This window comes from Chlorocebus sabaeus, chromosome 7, assembly GCF_047675955.1.
Source record: "Chlorocebus sabaeus isolate Y175 chromosome 7, mChlSab1.0.hap1, whole genome shotgun sequence".
Taxonomy (NCBI): Eukaryota; Metazoa; Chordata; class Mammalia; order Primates; family Cercopithecidae; genus Chlorocebus; species Chlorocebus sabaeus.
In genome coordinates, this window is record NC_132910.1 from 104,062,353 (window position 1) to 104,078,634 (window position 16,282).

At 39.2% G+C, this 16,282-nt stretch overlaps 1 protein-coding gene and 1 pseudogene across 10 annotated transcripts in view; one reads left to right on the plus strand and one right to left on the minus strand.

Annotated features, from left to right (window-relative positions):
- TRIM2 (tripartite motif containing 2) overlaps nucleotides 1-16,282 on the plus strand; it is a 181,506-nt gene that overhangs the window by 149,582 nt on the left and 15,642 nt on the right. For all 10 annotated transcript variants that reach the window (XM_008000029.3, XM_073017682.1, XM_008000019.3 and 7 more), the window contains exons 7-8: nucleotides 11,657-11,760; nucleotides 11,977-12,144. In XM_008000029.3, coding sequence (XP_007998220.1) covers nucleotides 11,657-11,760; nucleotides 11,977-12,144 — 272 coding nt within the window. The remainder of the gene's footprint in view (nucleotides 1-11,656; nucleotides 11,761-11,976; nucleotides 12,145-16,282) is intronic.
- LOC140712042 (annexin A2 pseudogene) lies at nucleotides 1,699-6,582 on the minus strand (annotated as a pseudogene).

The window sequence follows — 16,282 nt, forward strand, 5'->3', positions numbered from 1 at the left end:
ACCACCTGAGGTCAGCAGTTTGAGACCAGCTTGGTCAACATGGTGAAGCCCCATCTCTACTAAAAAATATATATCTCTACTAAAAAATATATATATATAAATCAGGCAGGCATGGTGGCATGCACTTGTAATCCCAGCTACCTGGGAGACTGAAGCAGAAGAATTGCTGGAACCCAGGAGGCGAAGATGGGAGTGAGCTGAGATCTTGCCAGTGTACTCCAGCCTGGGTGATAGAGCGAGACTCCATCTCAAAAAAAAAAGAGTTCAACTTTCTTCTACAATTGTGCCTTTGTGCTGTTAGGTATGTGACAATAGAACGTTTATGAATTGAATAATCATTTTGTGCATGTGTTGAAGCCTGCCACATATAATCCAGAAATCATTCAAAGCCAATCACATACACATGTGAGATGGCAACTGTGATTCTGCTTTTTACCCGGTAATATATATACTAAGCTTTTTGCAGCACTGATTTTATGCTTACAGATACATTGTTTTCATAAAACATGTATTGGTGTTTATACAACAACCCTAAATACATGTATTAATTTTATAGATTCATGACATTCATCATTTTCTGGGCAATACTTTTATATTTTTTGGGGTAATTTCAACTGAGATTTTCATATTTGCCCATTCATTATCCAGCCCCTTAGTTGGATGTGACTGCTGTCTGAGCACCTTCTATGCTAGGTCGTCCTTATAAAAGATGATGAGATACTTACTCGGATCTAGAGGAGGCCGCAGTTTAGAAGGGGACAGACTTGTAAAAGATGTAGCGACTTCAGTATAAATCAAGGCACAGAAGTCAGGATGGTGGGGGGAGTAGGCTGGCATGTGGAAGGAAGTTAAGGAAGGTTCCTAGAGATAACTTTTTTTTTCGTTCTTTCTTTTTTTTTTTTTTTTTTTTTTGAGACAGTGTCTTGCTCTGTTGCCCAGGCTGAAGTGCAGTGGCACGATCTCAGCTTGCTGCAATCTCCACCTCCTGGCTTCAAGTAATTCTCCTGCCTCAGCCTCCCAAGTAGCTAGGGCTACGGGCATGTACCACCACACCTGGCTGATTTTTGTATTTTCAGCAGAGATGAGATTTCACCATGTTGACCAGGCTGGTCTTGAACTCCTGGCCTCAAGTGATCTGCCCTCCTTAGCCTCCTAAAGTGATGAGATTACAGGCGTAAGCCACCATGCCTGGCCCCTTGAGATAACATTTAAATTTAAGCTGGGTTTGAAAGAGAAAGAATTTATCAGATGGAAGGAGGAAAAGAGTGTTTTAGAGGAAGGGAAAGCAGGTACAAAGACATGAAAGTGAGAAACTGAGTAGTTTGAGGAACTGTAAATGATTCCATTATCTTGGAGCATCAAATGAAATGAGATACAAGCAGAGATGAGCTTGTTTCCTTGATAAGGAGCTGGGACTTTGTTCTCTGAACCTGTGTTCCTCAAAGTGTGGCCATAAACCACATGCACAAGAATGCCTTGAGGTGCCTGGTATAATTTAAAATTTCTGAATTCTAAACTGCACTTACAGAATTAGAATCTCATGAGATGGATCAAAGATCTGCATTCTGCAAGCTCCAGTGATACCTATACATGCTAAGGTTTGGAAACCATAGTTATTACATAGGTGGTGAGAAGGCTTTGAATGGTGTAATGTAGTGTAGTGACTTATTAAGATATTTACTTTCCAGAGAACCTGGAGGCATTATAGGAGATCTATTGGAAATGTTTCCCAGGAAGCAGGGAGATGATTAAGAAGCTTTTGCAGTAGTCCACATGAGCTATTATAAGTGCCAGAATTGAGAGTGATGTGATAGAGTAGAGAGAAGACAGTATGTTTATAAAATGCTTTGGAAGGAGAGAGATAAATTTGGTGAACAATTTAAACTCCCAGCTATTAGACTTGAGTGCTGTAGGGAAGTGATGCAGTAGAGTAGATAGTTAACGCTGTGAACTTTGAAGCTAGACTGCCCCAACACTGGTACTTTTCTATCTGTGCAATTTTTGATAAGTTGCTTGGCCTCTCAGTGCCTCAGTTTCTTTTATAAAGTTACAAAGTTTCCTTTGTTTTGAGGATTAAATTGATTAACAGCAAAAAAAGCTTGGAACAATGCCTGGCACTAAATAGTATTTTAGAGAGGCAAAGTAGGTAGTACTAGTTAGCGTATTCATAGTTGTAGTCTAGAACTAATAGTTAACATAATTAGTTAGAAACATGGTAGATAAAGAGCTTGTCTCAGTCCATTTTCTGTTGCTGTAACAGAATACCTGAGACTGGTTAATTTATAAAGGAAAGAAGTTTACTTGGCTTGTGGTTCTGGAGGCTGTGAAGTCCAGAGGCATGGTGACAGCTTCTGGCTAGGGCTTTTGTACTGCATCATAATATGGTGGAAAAACTGAAGGATAAGTGAGCAAATGCAAAAGAGACTACAAGAGCAAGCTTAGCTCCCTTTTAAAACAATTCATTCTTGTGAGAACTCACCCCTCCAAAATGCTATTGATCTATTCATGAGGGCTCTGCCCTCACAACCCAATAACCCCTTAAAAACCTGACCTCCCAACACTACCACATTGGGAATTAAGGTTCTAATAACCGGAACTTTTTGGGGGGGACCCATTCAAACTATAGCAGAGACCAAAAGTTAATTGCTCATGCCTGTAATCCCAGCGCTTTGGGAGGCTGAGGCGGGCGGGTCACGAGGTCAGGAGTTTGAGACCAGCCTGACCAACATGGTGAAACCCCGTCTCTACTAAAAACACAAAAATTAGCCGGGTGTGGTGGTAGGTGCCTGTAATCCCAGCTACTCAGGAGATTGAAGAATCGCTCGAACCCAAGAGGTAGAGGTTGCAGTGAGCCGAGATCATGCCATTGCACTCCAGCCTGGGTGACAGAACAAGACTCCATCTCAAAAAAAAAAAAAAAAAAAAGTTTAATTGCCCAGTTTGAATCCCAGCCTGCTATTATTAGCCATATGACTTAGGGGAACTCTCTGTGCCTTAGTTTATCTGTAAAATGGGAATGATATTAATGTATACCATATATGGTGAGGATTAAAATAATGCAAGTAAAGGCTTAGAACAGTGCAGGCACATGGTAAGGACTCAATAAATATTGACTGCTATTGTCATTATCATTATTAACTAAGAAAAGGAAGCTAAGATGAAGAACATATATATTTCAGTTTTGATCTTCCAGGTTGAAGTGTATAGTAGGCAGTTTGCAGTATAGGTTTGGAGCTCAGCAAAGAAGTCAGAGCTAGAGACATCAATTTGGAAGCGTAAAGTATAGAGAAGTTACTTCAAATCATGAGTTTCAGTGAAATGTCAAAGATAAGTGTTGTCATTCAGGAAGGAATAGATGGGGAATGGAAGCAGGAGAAAGGAGGAGGCATTCTCTGAACCAGGCATTGTGCTACTTACAATTCTTCATAGATACAATATACTTTCCATTCCCAATAACCCTACAGTATCATATTTGTTATGCTGGAGCCAAGCCATACTGGCTTATTCAGTGACTTCATGTTGGTAGCTTGCAATTGGCCTTGATGAAAGCATTTACACTATAGAAATGGGAAATGCTACAAATCAGAGCTCCCCTGTCCTCCGGGGCTCCCAGCCCTTGCCCTGCCAAGAGCCACATTACTAGGACAACATATGATTATCCTTGCTGTTGAAGAAATGGAAGCTTAGAGAAGTGAAGCCCCTGCCTTTTAAATTGCACAATGATTCCTCTTCATTGAAAATGCCCTTTAACTACTGTGGTTTTCCAAAGTTGAGATATTTGATGCTTCTCATACTTGAAAACTTAATTGTATGCCCACTGTGAGTGAGTTATTACATTACTCTAATACTGTATTAGGAAACAATCCTGAATGAGTTTAGAGAAATAGTTTAGAGCATCTGTTGATGATGATTTAAAACACAGGGATTATATTTCCTTGAATATTAAAGAGTTTGCTGACTAGAAGCCATGAGCTAGTTTTATCAGCTATTATACTAAAAAGAGTCATTGAACAAAGGGGATGATGTGGGAGGGAGTGAAAGAATTACAGGTAAATAGTCTCAAATTGTTTAATTCATTATATACCGTACCTTAATGAGTTGATGAGACCCTCACTTTAGTTACACTTTAGAACAGTGTAATTTAAAATGGATGTATAAAATTGCTTAGCATGAATCCAGAGACTTTACAGGAAAATATATATATTTTTTTAACTTGTTTCTAAAGTACAGATTCAGTTTATTAATCTGTTTATGACACAGTACACAGGAGGCAAAGTGTTTCACATCATAGACTTCACTTCCAACTCCTGGGAATGTTCATTTCTTTGGCTTACAGGAGAAACTAGACAGGAAAGCCAGGCACTGCTTAGGCAACTAAAATGAGGTTGGGGGCAATGCTAATATCATCCTCACAGGAACAGCCACAGAGACTGTTAGTCACAAGCTGGTTTTCTGGACCTGTTAGCTGGAAGCAGGGGGAGCATCATTTCTGGATGCTCATGCTGTGTCGGGCTTCAGCCATCTCCACCACACAGGTACAGCACCCTTAGTGTCTTGCTGGATGTAATAGTACAGGGACTTGATGTACTTTCTCTTGAATTCAGACCTAATTTTCACCATGTCCACTTCATTGTGGGAGACCATGATTCTGATCAGTACCTTTATCTCGAGTCCCCTTGCCCTTCATGGAGTGGTACAGCCAGTCAGCAAAATACAGGGGCTTGTTCTGAATACACTGGACCAGCTTCAGGAAAGCATTTTCCAGGTCTCCATTAACCTCTTTCTTGATGCTCTCCGACATGTCATAAGGGCTGTAGCTCTTGTACCTATCAAATACTTTCTGGAGGTGGGACATGCTCTGCTCGATCATGATGGTGATCCACTTGGGAACATCAGTTCCTTTCCTCTTCACCCCAGTGTCATAGAGATCCCGGGCATTTTGATCAATCAGTTCATAATAAATGACAGAGCCATCCTCTGCTCTTCTACCCTTTGCTAGGGCAACGTATCTGGTGACTTGCAGAAGTCACCAGATGTGTCTGAAATAATGTCCTTCTCCAGATCAGTCTTGTACATTTCCTTTAGACTCTGTTAATTTCCTGCAGCTCCTGGTTGGTTTTCGAGCAGATGATCTCAATGAGGGAGTCCTCGTTGGTTCCCAGCCCCTTCATGGAAGCTTTTAGCTCAGAAGCGTCATACTGAGCAGGTGTCTTTAATAGGCCCAAAGCCACTATCTAGGTGGCCAGATAAGGCTGACTTCAGTGCTGATGCAAGTTCCTTTTTGGTCCTTCTCTGGTAGGTGAAGGCAATATCCTGTCTCTGTGCATTGCTGTGGTTAGTCAAAATGTTGACAGTGGTGATCTCATCCACACCTTTGGTCTTGATGGCCATTTCAGTGTTCAAAGCATCCTGTTCAGCATCAAAGTTGGTGTAGGCTTTGACTGACCCATATGCACTTAGGGGTGTAGAGTGATCACCCTCCAAGCTGAGCTTGCACAGGATTTCATGAATAGCAGACATTTTGAAGGAAGCTGGGCTGAGCACCGAGATTTGAGAGCATCCGCAGATGCTGAGCCGAAAATATATTATTTTATGCCCCTCTCTCCTGCCCCACCTCTGCAAACTACCACCTTTCCTCCCTAAAATATATGAGGAGGGAGGTCATGCAAAGTTGGCATCTTAGGTCATTATAGGACCATCACCCCATCCTTGAGAATCTCATCCTTGGGAACTCTTCTTGCATTTCAAGTGGAAAAAGATGCAACTAATATTGACTAAGTGCTAGGCACTGTGCTGTGTTATAGAATGCGGAGGTGAACAGGACAGATGTTGCTCCTGCCCTCAAGCAGCTTACAGTGTAGTGAAGGATACAGACAGTTAAATAAAGTATCATGTGTTAAAGGGTGGGGTTTTCTAAAGGATTTTAAAGAGAAAACATGATTCATGTGAGCCCAAAATGTAATTATCTTCACCCCCGAAACCCAGAAGAAGCCATGTGTGTATTGGGGAAAAAAGTGTTATGTAAAGGATCAGGGGAACCAGGTTTTATTCTTCCCCTGTCTCTGACGATCTCTGCAATGTGTCTAGCTTCAACTTTCTCATCTATAAAATGGGGATGATAATGTTTGTCCTGCTATCTCATGGGATGGTATGTGAGAAAATATATATGAAAGTGCTATAAATATGATTGTACATTTTGTTTTCTAGTGATGTAATGGGGGTTGTAATTTACTCATTCATTAATAACTTCTTCATGCACTTTTTCATCCAGCAAACATTTGTTAAGCATCTACTTGACTGAAGATCCTGTGTTAGATACTACACTTGGCTCAGTTTCATCTTATTGCATCATTCCATTCAAAACATCTAAATTTATTTAGCACTAACTTCCTTTATTTATTTATTTATTTATTATTATTATTTTTGGGATGGAATCTTGCAGGCTGAAGTGCAGTGGCATGATCCCAGCTTACTGCAACCACTGCCTCCTGGGTTCAAACCATTCTCTTGCCTCAGCCTCCTGAGTAACTGGGATTACAGGCATGTGCCACCATGCTCAGCTAATTTTTTGTATTTTTAGTAGAGATGGGGTTTCGTTATGTTGGCCAGGCTGGTCTCAAATTCCTGACCTCAAGTGATCCACCCACCTTGGCCTCCCAAAGTGCTGGGATTACAGGTGTGAGCCCTTGTGCGCAGCCAGCATTAATTTTACGTGAAGTTGGAATGGGTGGTGAGAGGAAATCTGCATTTATTGATGCCCTATTTCAGTCTAAGGGTTCACCTTCTCTAATCTTCCTGGAGGGGTAGGTGGAAGTGACCAGGAAGAATATGGGTGAGAAGCTGTTGAATTAAAAATTCATTTTATGCTTCATAGGCTAGACTTGTATGTGGAAAAACAAAATGGTTTAATTATGGAATTATAGACTAATTGTCCTATTGATTATAGTTATTTTAAAAATTCTTGTTATTCATTTTACTAGCTAACATGTAACCATCAAATGAAATCTTTTACATTAAAGTAGATAAAAAAAGATTTTATAAGTATTACATGTGTTTTGTGTTATTTATATTTGTTATGAAAGAACTAGTTTTTAAAATATATTTAGAATACTTTAGAGACAGAGAAGAGACTTTCTACAAATGAAGTAGAATTTACTGAAAAGCTTGAAGAGTAAGGCATGATCCCAAATTATTTCTAACTTCTGGAATTGTCTTAAGACACTTTACAAACACTTGAACATTTCAGCATAATGACAATATGCTATAGTGCTGCATCACCATCAAGATATTTCTAGTTTAACTGTTGGTGAAAATGGTCGGCATCAATTGTCCTCCCAGGTATATGCTAGTGGTGTCCTTTTAATCTTCAGGAGTAATGCACTGATTCTGCTGTGCTTTCAGATAGAGTTTAAAAAACAATAAAAATCAATAATCTCCAATACGACAAAAGATGTCCGTAAGAATCAGGAGATGTTACCAGGAATGCCAACCAGCCATTCAGAAACCGAGCCATGGAGCTTAAAGAAAAGATTGTTTTTAAACAATATTACAAAATAAAAATGGTAGTCCCTATTTCATCTAGCTTCTTTCAAAAATATATAAGCAATGTTAGACAAACAGATGTTCCTGCAACCTTGTGATTTAATTTACATGTGGGCAACAGGCTTGAGCTCTCCTTAAATTCAAACCAAGAATAAGAGCTGGGCCAACACCTTGCCCTTGAGTTCAGCAGAGGTGGTGGAACCTCTTTCCAGCAGTGTGGTCTTTTGCAACACAGTCCATTGCTCTTGTGACCTAGTATTAGCAGGTGTGGAACATCTCACATTCATTTCAAGCTAGGCATAGAGTCTTCCTTCTCCTTGCTCTGAATGGTATATTACTATGGCATCCAACTAAATATCTTTCCAAGTTTTAAAATTATACCCCAAAATACAACTACTACCTGTTTCTACTCACACTGAAAAAATGTGTGTTTATTTCTGTAAAGAACAAAAAGTGTTAGTATTTTTTGCTCATATTTTCCCTCCTCCAACATCATGTCCATATTTTCAAAAGGAAAACAGACTCTTTTTGACTAAGTCACCTTCTTGACTAGTACTAAAGCACTGTTTTCTCTGTTTTTTTCTCTTCCTTTTATCAGCTGCTACTGCCTGCAGGGTCTTCTGAATAGAATAGGCATCCTTCTAGCAGGACAGACAAAAGGTTAGAGGAAGGAGAGCAGCAGGCAGTTTTTGTCCCTACCTGGACCACAAGGACAGTCAATCAGTGTTCATCTACTCTGTTCGGGTGCTTCTTAACCCCTTCTCTCTTTTTTTTCAGTATTTCTTTTCCCCTACCTGTATGCCCTCTAAGCCCTGGGTGCACTTTCAACTTTATATAAGCAAGAATCTAGAACAGTCTGGGTTTTATACAGAATCACTTCTTCTTTGGTTTATGGTCCGGTCTCAGTTAATTGGTCCTCATTTCCTCATATTGTTTAATTCCATGCTTGTGTTTATCAATTTTTTTTTTTTTCTTTTTTGTAGAGATGGGTTCTCACTGTGTTGCCCAGGCTGTCTTGAACTCTTGGCCTCAAGCAGTCCTCCTGCCTCAGCCTCCCAAAGTGCTGTGATTACAGACGCAAGCTATGATGCCTGGCGTAAAATGTTTTTCATAAATGAAGTTTTTATTCTTAAGAGACCCTGGCTTGTCCATATCACCTTTGAAAAATTATTTCTAAGCTGAGCATTTTAGAATTGTTTCTGTTTCTAGCCCATCTGTTTTGCTATACCTGATACCTAGCTGTTATTCAGACATGGGGGAAAGACCAAAAATAATACTTGTTTTAAAACAAATTTAAAATAAAAATGGCAGTGCCTGTTTCATCTAGCTTCTTTCAAAAACATATAAGCAATGTTAGACAAACAGATGTTCCTCCGACCTTGTGATTTAATTTACATGTGGGCAACAGACTCGAGCTCTCCTTACCTTCAAACCATGTTGGCATATATCCCCTTCGAGGGCCAGCCACTCCTTTCCTGCTCCCCACTAGCAGAAACAACTCGCCATTTCAATAATATTCATTGATTCCATATTCACGCATGTTATTGGGATTCTATGTGGATCAAGTATCAAAGATCCTTTCTTCTGATACATTTGGATTAAAATATGACAGTATCTGGATCTCAATTTTTTTTTTTTGAGACGGAGTCTGGCTCTGTCGCCTGGGCTGGAGTGCAGTGGCCAGATCTCGGCTCACTGCAAGCTCCGCCTCCCGGGTTCCCGCCATTCTCCTGCCTCAGCCTCCCGAGTAGCTGGGACTACAGGCGCCGCCACCTCGCCCGGCTAGTTTTTTGTATTTTTTAGTAGAGACGGGGTTTCACCATGTTAGCCAGGATGGTCTCGATCTCCTGACCTCGTGATCCGCACGTCTCGGCCTCCCAAAGTGCTGGGATTACAGGCTTGAGCCACCGCACCCGGCCTTCAAATTTTTCTTTCACGCTGGTGCTAGTAGATGAGATGCAGAGTTTGTGAGTAAACTTGATAGGGTCCATGATTCAATGAACTGACCACCACATGGGTCTGGTGAGAACCAGCTCATCTATGATGATTCTGCCCAGCAGTGTTGTTGATTTTATTCTAAGTTTAATCCATCACCAATTTCAATTCCTAAACTCAAAAATCTGTTTCAGACAAATCTATTCCCAAACAGTGTTTAAGCAGGTGTTTGACATTAGCCATCACCAGTGCATCCTTGTCTACCCTTTCCTAAGGCACTGCATTGATGTCGAAAAACAAAATAGCAAATTTTTTTTTTTTTTTTTTTTTTTTGAGACGGAGTCTCGTTCTGTCATCTAGGCTAGAGTGCAGTGGTATAATCTCGGCTCACTGCAACCTCCACCTCCCATGTTTAAGCGATTCTCCTGCCTCAGCCTACCGAGTAGCTAGGATTACAGGCACATACCACCACGCCCAGTTAATTTTTGTATTTTTAGTAGAGACGGGGTTTCACCATGTTGGCCAGGCTGGTCTCGAACTCCTGACCTCAGATGATTTGTCCACCTCAGCCTCCCAAAGTGCTGGGATTATAGGCATGAGCAACTGCGCCCAGCCCAAATTGCTCTTTTGAATATAAATGAAATTATAAATGTGAAGAATGGTTCTCTCTCTCTAACTAGGAAACATTTAGCTTTCTTCATGGTCATTTTTGAGCAAAATTCATTGTTTCCATTCATTAATATTTACATCATCTTGTTGAAATAAATTATAAAAACTTCCTTTGAAACAAAACTAGATGTCTGTTAACCTGTAGATGATTTGCTGTTTTTCTCTCTGCCTCATCTATTCTTTTAAAAGAGAGTCTAGTTTGGCCAGGTGTGGTGGTTATCGTGGTATGTACCTATAGTTCCAACTACTCGAGAGGCTAACACCGGAGAATCACTTAGGCCCAGGAGTTTGAGACCAGCCTGGGCAGTATCACAAGACCCTGTCTCAAACAAACAAAACAAAACAAATCAAAAAAAGAATCTAGTATGGGTGGAAATATTTTCTTGGATTAATGAATTTCCTTTTGCTTTTCTTATTTAATCTACAAAGCTCCCTGTGAGAATATGTTTTTATAATTTCAGGAAGAATATCCAGCCTGTGATATATTGAATCTTTGAAAATAATCTATAAGTAAATCTGTAATATGAAAATCAGCCTACTATTTTTATAACATCTGTGGCCTTCGGTTTGTTAAATGTACTGAAAGTCAAGTGTCCACGTTTCTTCCAAGAGCTGCTGAGTGAGAGGGTGGAATTTTGGCAAAACTGTAAAATAAGACCCCTCTCCTGTTGCATATCCTTAGGGCAGGGCCCCTTTACCAGGTTCCCTTCTCCCACTAAAACCCAGAATGGCAGGACCCAAACTGAGTCTGAACCATCCCAAATGCCCCCCACACCCCAAATGCAAACCAGGTCCACAAAGATAGAAGACAGGGGCAGAGTGAGCAGGGCTGAGAATGTTCACTCTGAGAATGCCATGCCCAAGGCAGCACAGACCTGGCAGATAGCAGTGGCGTAGGGTAAAGTGGGAAAGCCATGTCAGATAAAGGCAGGCCATATTAGTTTTTATTATGATGTCTTTGTGGGATCTAAGAATATTTTAAACATGTTTATATCCTAAATGTGACTTTGTTTTTTAAAGCAATTAGGTTGCTCAGTCACTTTTTTTTTTAAACCATAGATTTAGAGGGAAACTGGTCCTGTTACCTCAATTCAATAAAAAACAACAAGCTTGTGAAAAGAGTTATTAAGAGGCAGTTTATATTTCTCAAGTTAGTCTACATGTTGTCACTTAGGAAGTACTTTTTACTTTCTCAGGCCTGTAACAGATGATATGGGAGAAACAGAATTATAAAAAATAGTTTCCACCTTTTAAAAATATGCAGCTACAAATTAATAAGAGAAGATTGACATTTGCTTTAAAAAGTGATTTTGCAGAGACTATTGGTAAGGAAGAGAGGTTTAATAGCATATGGATTTGGTCATTGAGCAGGGAGGGTACCCTTTTTTTAAAGTATTTTTAAAAACAATGCATTCTCAGGTACCTATGGAAATCTGAATTATTCTCTTGCTGAAATGGAGAAATCTAACCATTTAGTGCTTGATTTTTATGGTTTTATCATTTATTTTAGGTACCAAAGGAAGAAATAAAGGAGAGTTTACAAATCTTCAGGGGGTAGCTGCATCTACAAGTGGAAAGATATTAATTGCAGACAGTAACAACCAATGTGTGCAGGTATAGCCCCAATTATATACCTTTAACTACTTATATTGATACAAATAAATATAGTTACATATATATGGTGTAAGGAAAAAAGCTTATGTGCATGTAGACTTTTCTTCAGAGTTTGCATGTTCTGATCTCTGTATGTATGGCAGATGTTTTTGCCTATGTCTTCCTCAGTGATGCCTGTGCTAGTTCACATTCCAATGAATGTAATTTATTTCACAGATATTTTCCAATGACGGCCAGTTCAAAAGTCGTTTTGGCATACGGGGACGCTCTCCAGGGCAGCTGCAGCGGCCCACAGGAGTGGCTGTACATCCCAGTGGGGATATAATCATTGCCGATTATGATAATAAATGGGTCAGCATTTTCTCCTCCGATGGGAAATTTAAGGTAAGATTAACTACTAATTGTTCACTAAACAATGGAGAGGAGGAATAAGAAATACAAGATGAAATTGTGTATTTCTTTTTTGAGATGCCATGCAACATTCAACAATTCTTCATACACAAAGACATCTGGACATCTAAGTTTATGAAGTGAGAGTAACAGTGATAATTTTATAAGTTTATTCATATATATCCTAAATGTGGCTTTGTTTTTTAAAGCAATTAGGTTGCTCAGTCACTTTTTTCTTTAAAACCATAGATATAGAGGGAAACTGGTCCTGTTACCTCAATTCAATGAAAAACAACAAGCTTTTGAAAAGCATTATTAAGAGGCAGTTTATATTTCTCAAATTAGTCTACATGTTGTCACTTAGGAAGTACTTTTTACTTTCTCAGGCCTGTAACAGATGATATGGGAGAAACAGAATTGTAAAAAATGGTTTCCACCTTTTAAAAATGTACAGGCTCATTTTGGAAAAAAAGACCACACAAGAAATGACAGAAAACAATTTGTGTCAGTCTCTAATGAGTCATACACACTGATACAATCTGAAAACATATTGTTAAAGTATGTAATATGGGATTTGGAAAGAAAAGAAAATGAAGGCTGAATTTCCAGAGAAAATGCAAGTGGAGCTACACTTTGAGGGATCCCATTGTTTGATATATTTACTATCATTCCCAGCATCAGCTTTTTGCAAATAAAGATTTGACTCAGTGTCTTCACCAAATCACCAAAGAGTAGAGAGCCCTCTGGTGATAACAGAAACCTCTCTTATGAGGTGTCATCAAAGAATTGTGTCAGCCTGCCCATTTTCTACATTTGTTCATAAGAAAATTATGAGACATCTCGTCAAAGATCTTTGTAAGGGCCAATTGCACTGTGCCTTATATATTTCCCTGTCCAGCCTACTCGAGGCTTCTATTTCTGTTGACAACATGAGTTTTAACTCAAGATCAACCCATTGCCATCCCAGTTTATTACTGTTTGACTATCGGCAAATTGTAACTTCCTTGAGCTTCAATAGCCTCGAATTTAAAATTTTAATTTAAAAAAGATCTGTCTTGCCTGGGCATGGTGGCTCATGCCTGCAATCCCAGCACTTTGGGATTGAAGCAGGAGGATTGCTTGAGCTCAGGAGTTCAAGACCAGCCTGGGAAACATGGCAAGACCCTGCCTCTACAAAAAAAAAAAAAAAAAATTAGCTAGGTGTAGTTGCGCAGGCCTATAGTCCCAGCCACTTGGGAGGCTGAGGTGGGAGGATTGCTTGAGCCTAGAAGTTAGAGGCTGCAGTCGCCCATGACTACACTAGTGCACTGCAGCCTGGGTGAGAGAGTAAGACCCTGTCTCAAAAGAAAAAAAGACCTATCTCATAGGATTTAAGCAAAGACTAAATGAGATTTTACGTGCCACATCCAAAATAAAGATCTAAGAAATGAATGTTCTTTTCCATGCTGCTAGTAACCCTGTCCAAAAAAATGAAGTCTTGTTTGGTCAGCTATGGTTTGGGCTTAATGTCCTCACACAGGCACCTGGTGGTCATCACTTTCTTGTCTAGGAGTTTGGAGATGCTGCTTTTCATAATCCATTCTGGAATTCTAAAGATTACTAAAAGTGTACTCATTGATTTCTTATTGGAAGAATTTCTATTTTCCTTTTTAAAGTCTTCAGATTGCTGTAGTCCCCTCATTGTTTTTATGAAATGAGTTACTTACATAATTGTGAAACTCTCAGATTTGAGCCTCTATTTTGTGTGAGGCAGCATCTTGTCAATTTTGGAGACTGAAAAGGTGTCATTTTTTATTCCACAATATTGCATGTAATTCTTCAATCACCCTTGAATTTTTGGTTCCACTAGAAATTTAATGGCTCTGTATGGTGACCACATATACATAAAAATCTCCTGACTTTCTGTAGCTCTAACCTCTTCCCCCCCCTTTTTTTTTTTTTGCATTTTAATAATTGTATATGTGGTAAGACATACCCAAATACGAAAAGTTTAATGTGAATATTTATATCTTGAATATCTTGAAAATGTTTATATAGTTTGGAGGCAACCCATTTGTTTATGTTTTATACTCTAGAAAACTGTGATCTGTCTTTGTAAATTCAGAAGCTAATACTAAAATAGGTTCACATACGGAGACAGGAGTTTTATGTCTAAGGAAGAAGGGCTCTCTAAGGATTTTTTGTTCAGTGGTTCAATAGTCTATCTGTAATAGACACTCTTAGAAGAACTGGGTTCTTAGAGTTGGAATATGAAGGGTAATGATGGGAATAAACTCTAAAGAACACTCATGCCCCCTAGAGGACTGGGGGAGTGGAGGTGGTGTAGTTTCAGCAATACCCTTTTCTATGATAGGTGTTGATCAAAACCCAAGGGGTAAAAGGATGGCACATGAAAACACTTTAGGACCCTCACAGGAGTTCATCCAAGTGGAATATCCACAGGTATAGGCAGAGATACTCATTTTCTTCTGTGGTGGGACTCAGTAAAATTAAACAGGTGCTGAGAAGACATACGTTTAACACCAGTATAGACTCTTTGTATTTATTCCTAGTAGTTCCAGAGATGTAACATCTTATCTCCTTATCTTTCTTTTATTCACCAATTTATTAGCCCTAATTTTTATTTCTCTCTGCTTCCTCTAAATTTATTCTATCTTCCCCACTGCCTCCTATCATCCAGCCCATCTAGAAACCTTTTCTATCCAAACAAATAGAGATACCTCTGGCCACCTTACTGTAAAATATCTCATCTCTTTCCTGTTCAATTTAAGGACCTATTTGTTGAGTTGAATACCCTGATTAAACCATTCCAAAGGCAGGATTAAAATATTTTTGCTGGGCCAGGCTCAGTGACTTGCACCTGTAATCCCAGCACTTTGGGAGACTGAGGTGAGCAGATCACATGAGATCAGGAGTTCAAGACCAGTCTGGCCAACATGGTGACGGGTGCCTGTAATCCCAGCTACTTGGGAGACTGAGGCAGGAGAATCGCTTGAACCTGGGAGGCAGAGGTTGCAATCAGCCGAGATCGCACCATTGCACTCCAGCCTGGGGAACAAGAGTGAAACTCTCTCTCAAAAAACAAACAACAAAATATATATATATATATATGTATAATATATATATTATTATTATATTTTTATATATTTTTATATATACTTTTATATATTTTGTTTGTTTGTTGTTTGTTTACTATTCTGTTTAAGACGGAGTTGACACAATCAGGGAAATGCAGGGATTCTTACCTTTCACTTGGTTGAATCCAGTGCAACTAAACGAGGAGTGATGAAGGGAAGTGGAAAGAAATTTTGGTTCAATGTTTAAGTTATTCTTTTAGATCGACCCTAGTTGTCACTACATGATAGAATGGAAGTAATCCTTTATTTTCTCTTTTTATTCTAGATAATTATCCACTTGATATTATTTGGTTGAGTCATCTAAGCAACTGCAAGTGTTCATAATGTTAAGTAGTAATGATATTCCTGTTTTAATCATGGAAGTGCCTTCTCTCCCTTGTGATCTCTGCTGACTTACCCTCCAGTTAGACATGAAAGAACAAATGCCATTTCTTTACCCACCATTATGTTATAGCCTCTTTGATCTTTGGGCTAGATTGGAGAATCAGAATCAAATTTACACGGCAGTTTCTCTTGCCAAGAAAACCATTGTTTCTTTCCTAAGTGGTTGTGTTCCTTTGCTCTAAAGAGATGAAATCTGAATCTCCGTCATTTATAAACTTAGAAGAATAAAAGGAGCATATAAAGTCTAAAGTCCCCATCATGGAAAAGTCCTATCCTGCTACTAGAAAATTTAAAAATACATATGTGGTTCACATTATATTTCTATCACACAGCACTAATATAGAGAGATAAAATAAGAAGGCTAAATCATAACCTATGAGAATATAACTTCTGGGATTTTCTAAGCTACAGACGCTGATTTCTCACTTTTCCTTCCAGAAGTCTATGTACATACATGCACACATATAACACATGTGGACTTAGACTACACTCATCATTCCCTACCTTAATTTGTTTAATAAGATGTCTGAGAGTTTTTGTTGTTGTTGTTGTTGTTATTGTTTTTGAGACAGACTCTCGCTCTGTTACCCAGGCTGGAGTGCAGTGGCGCA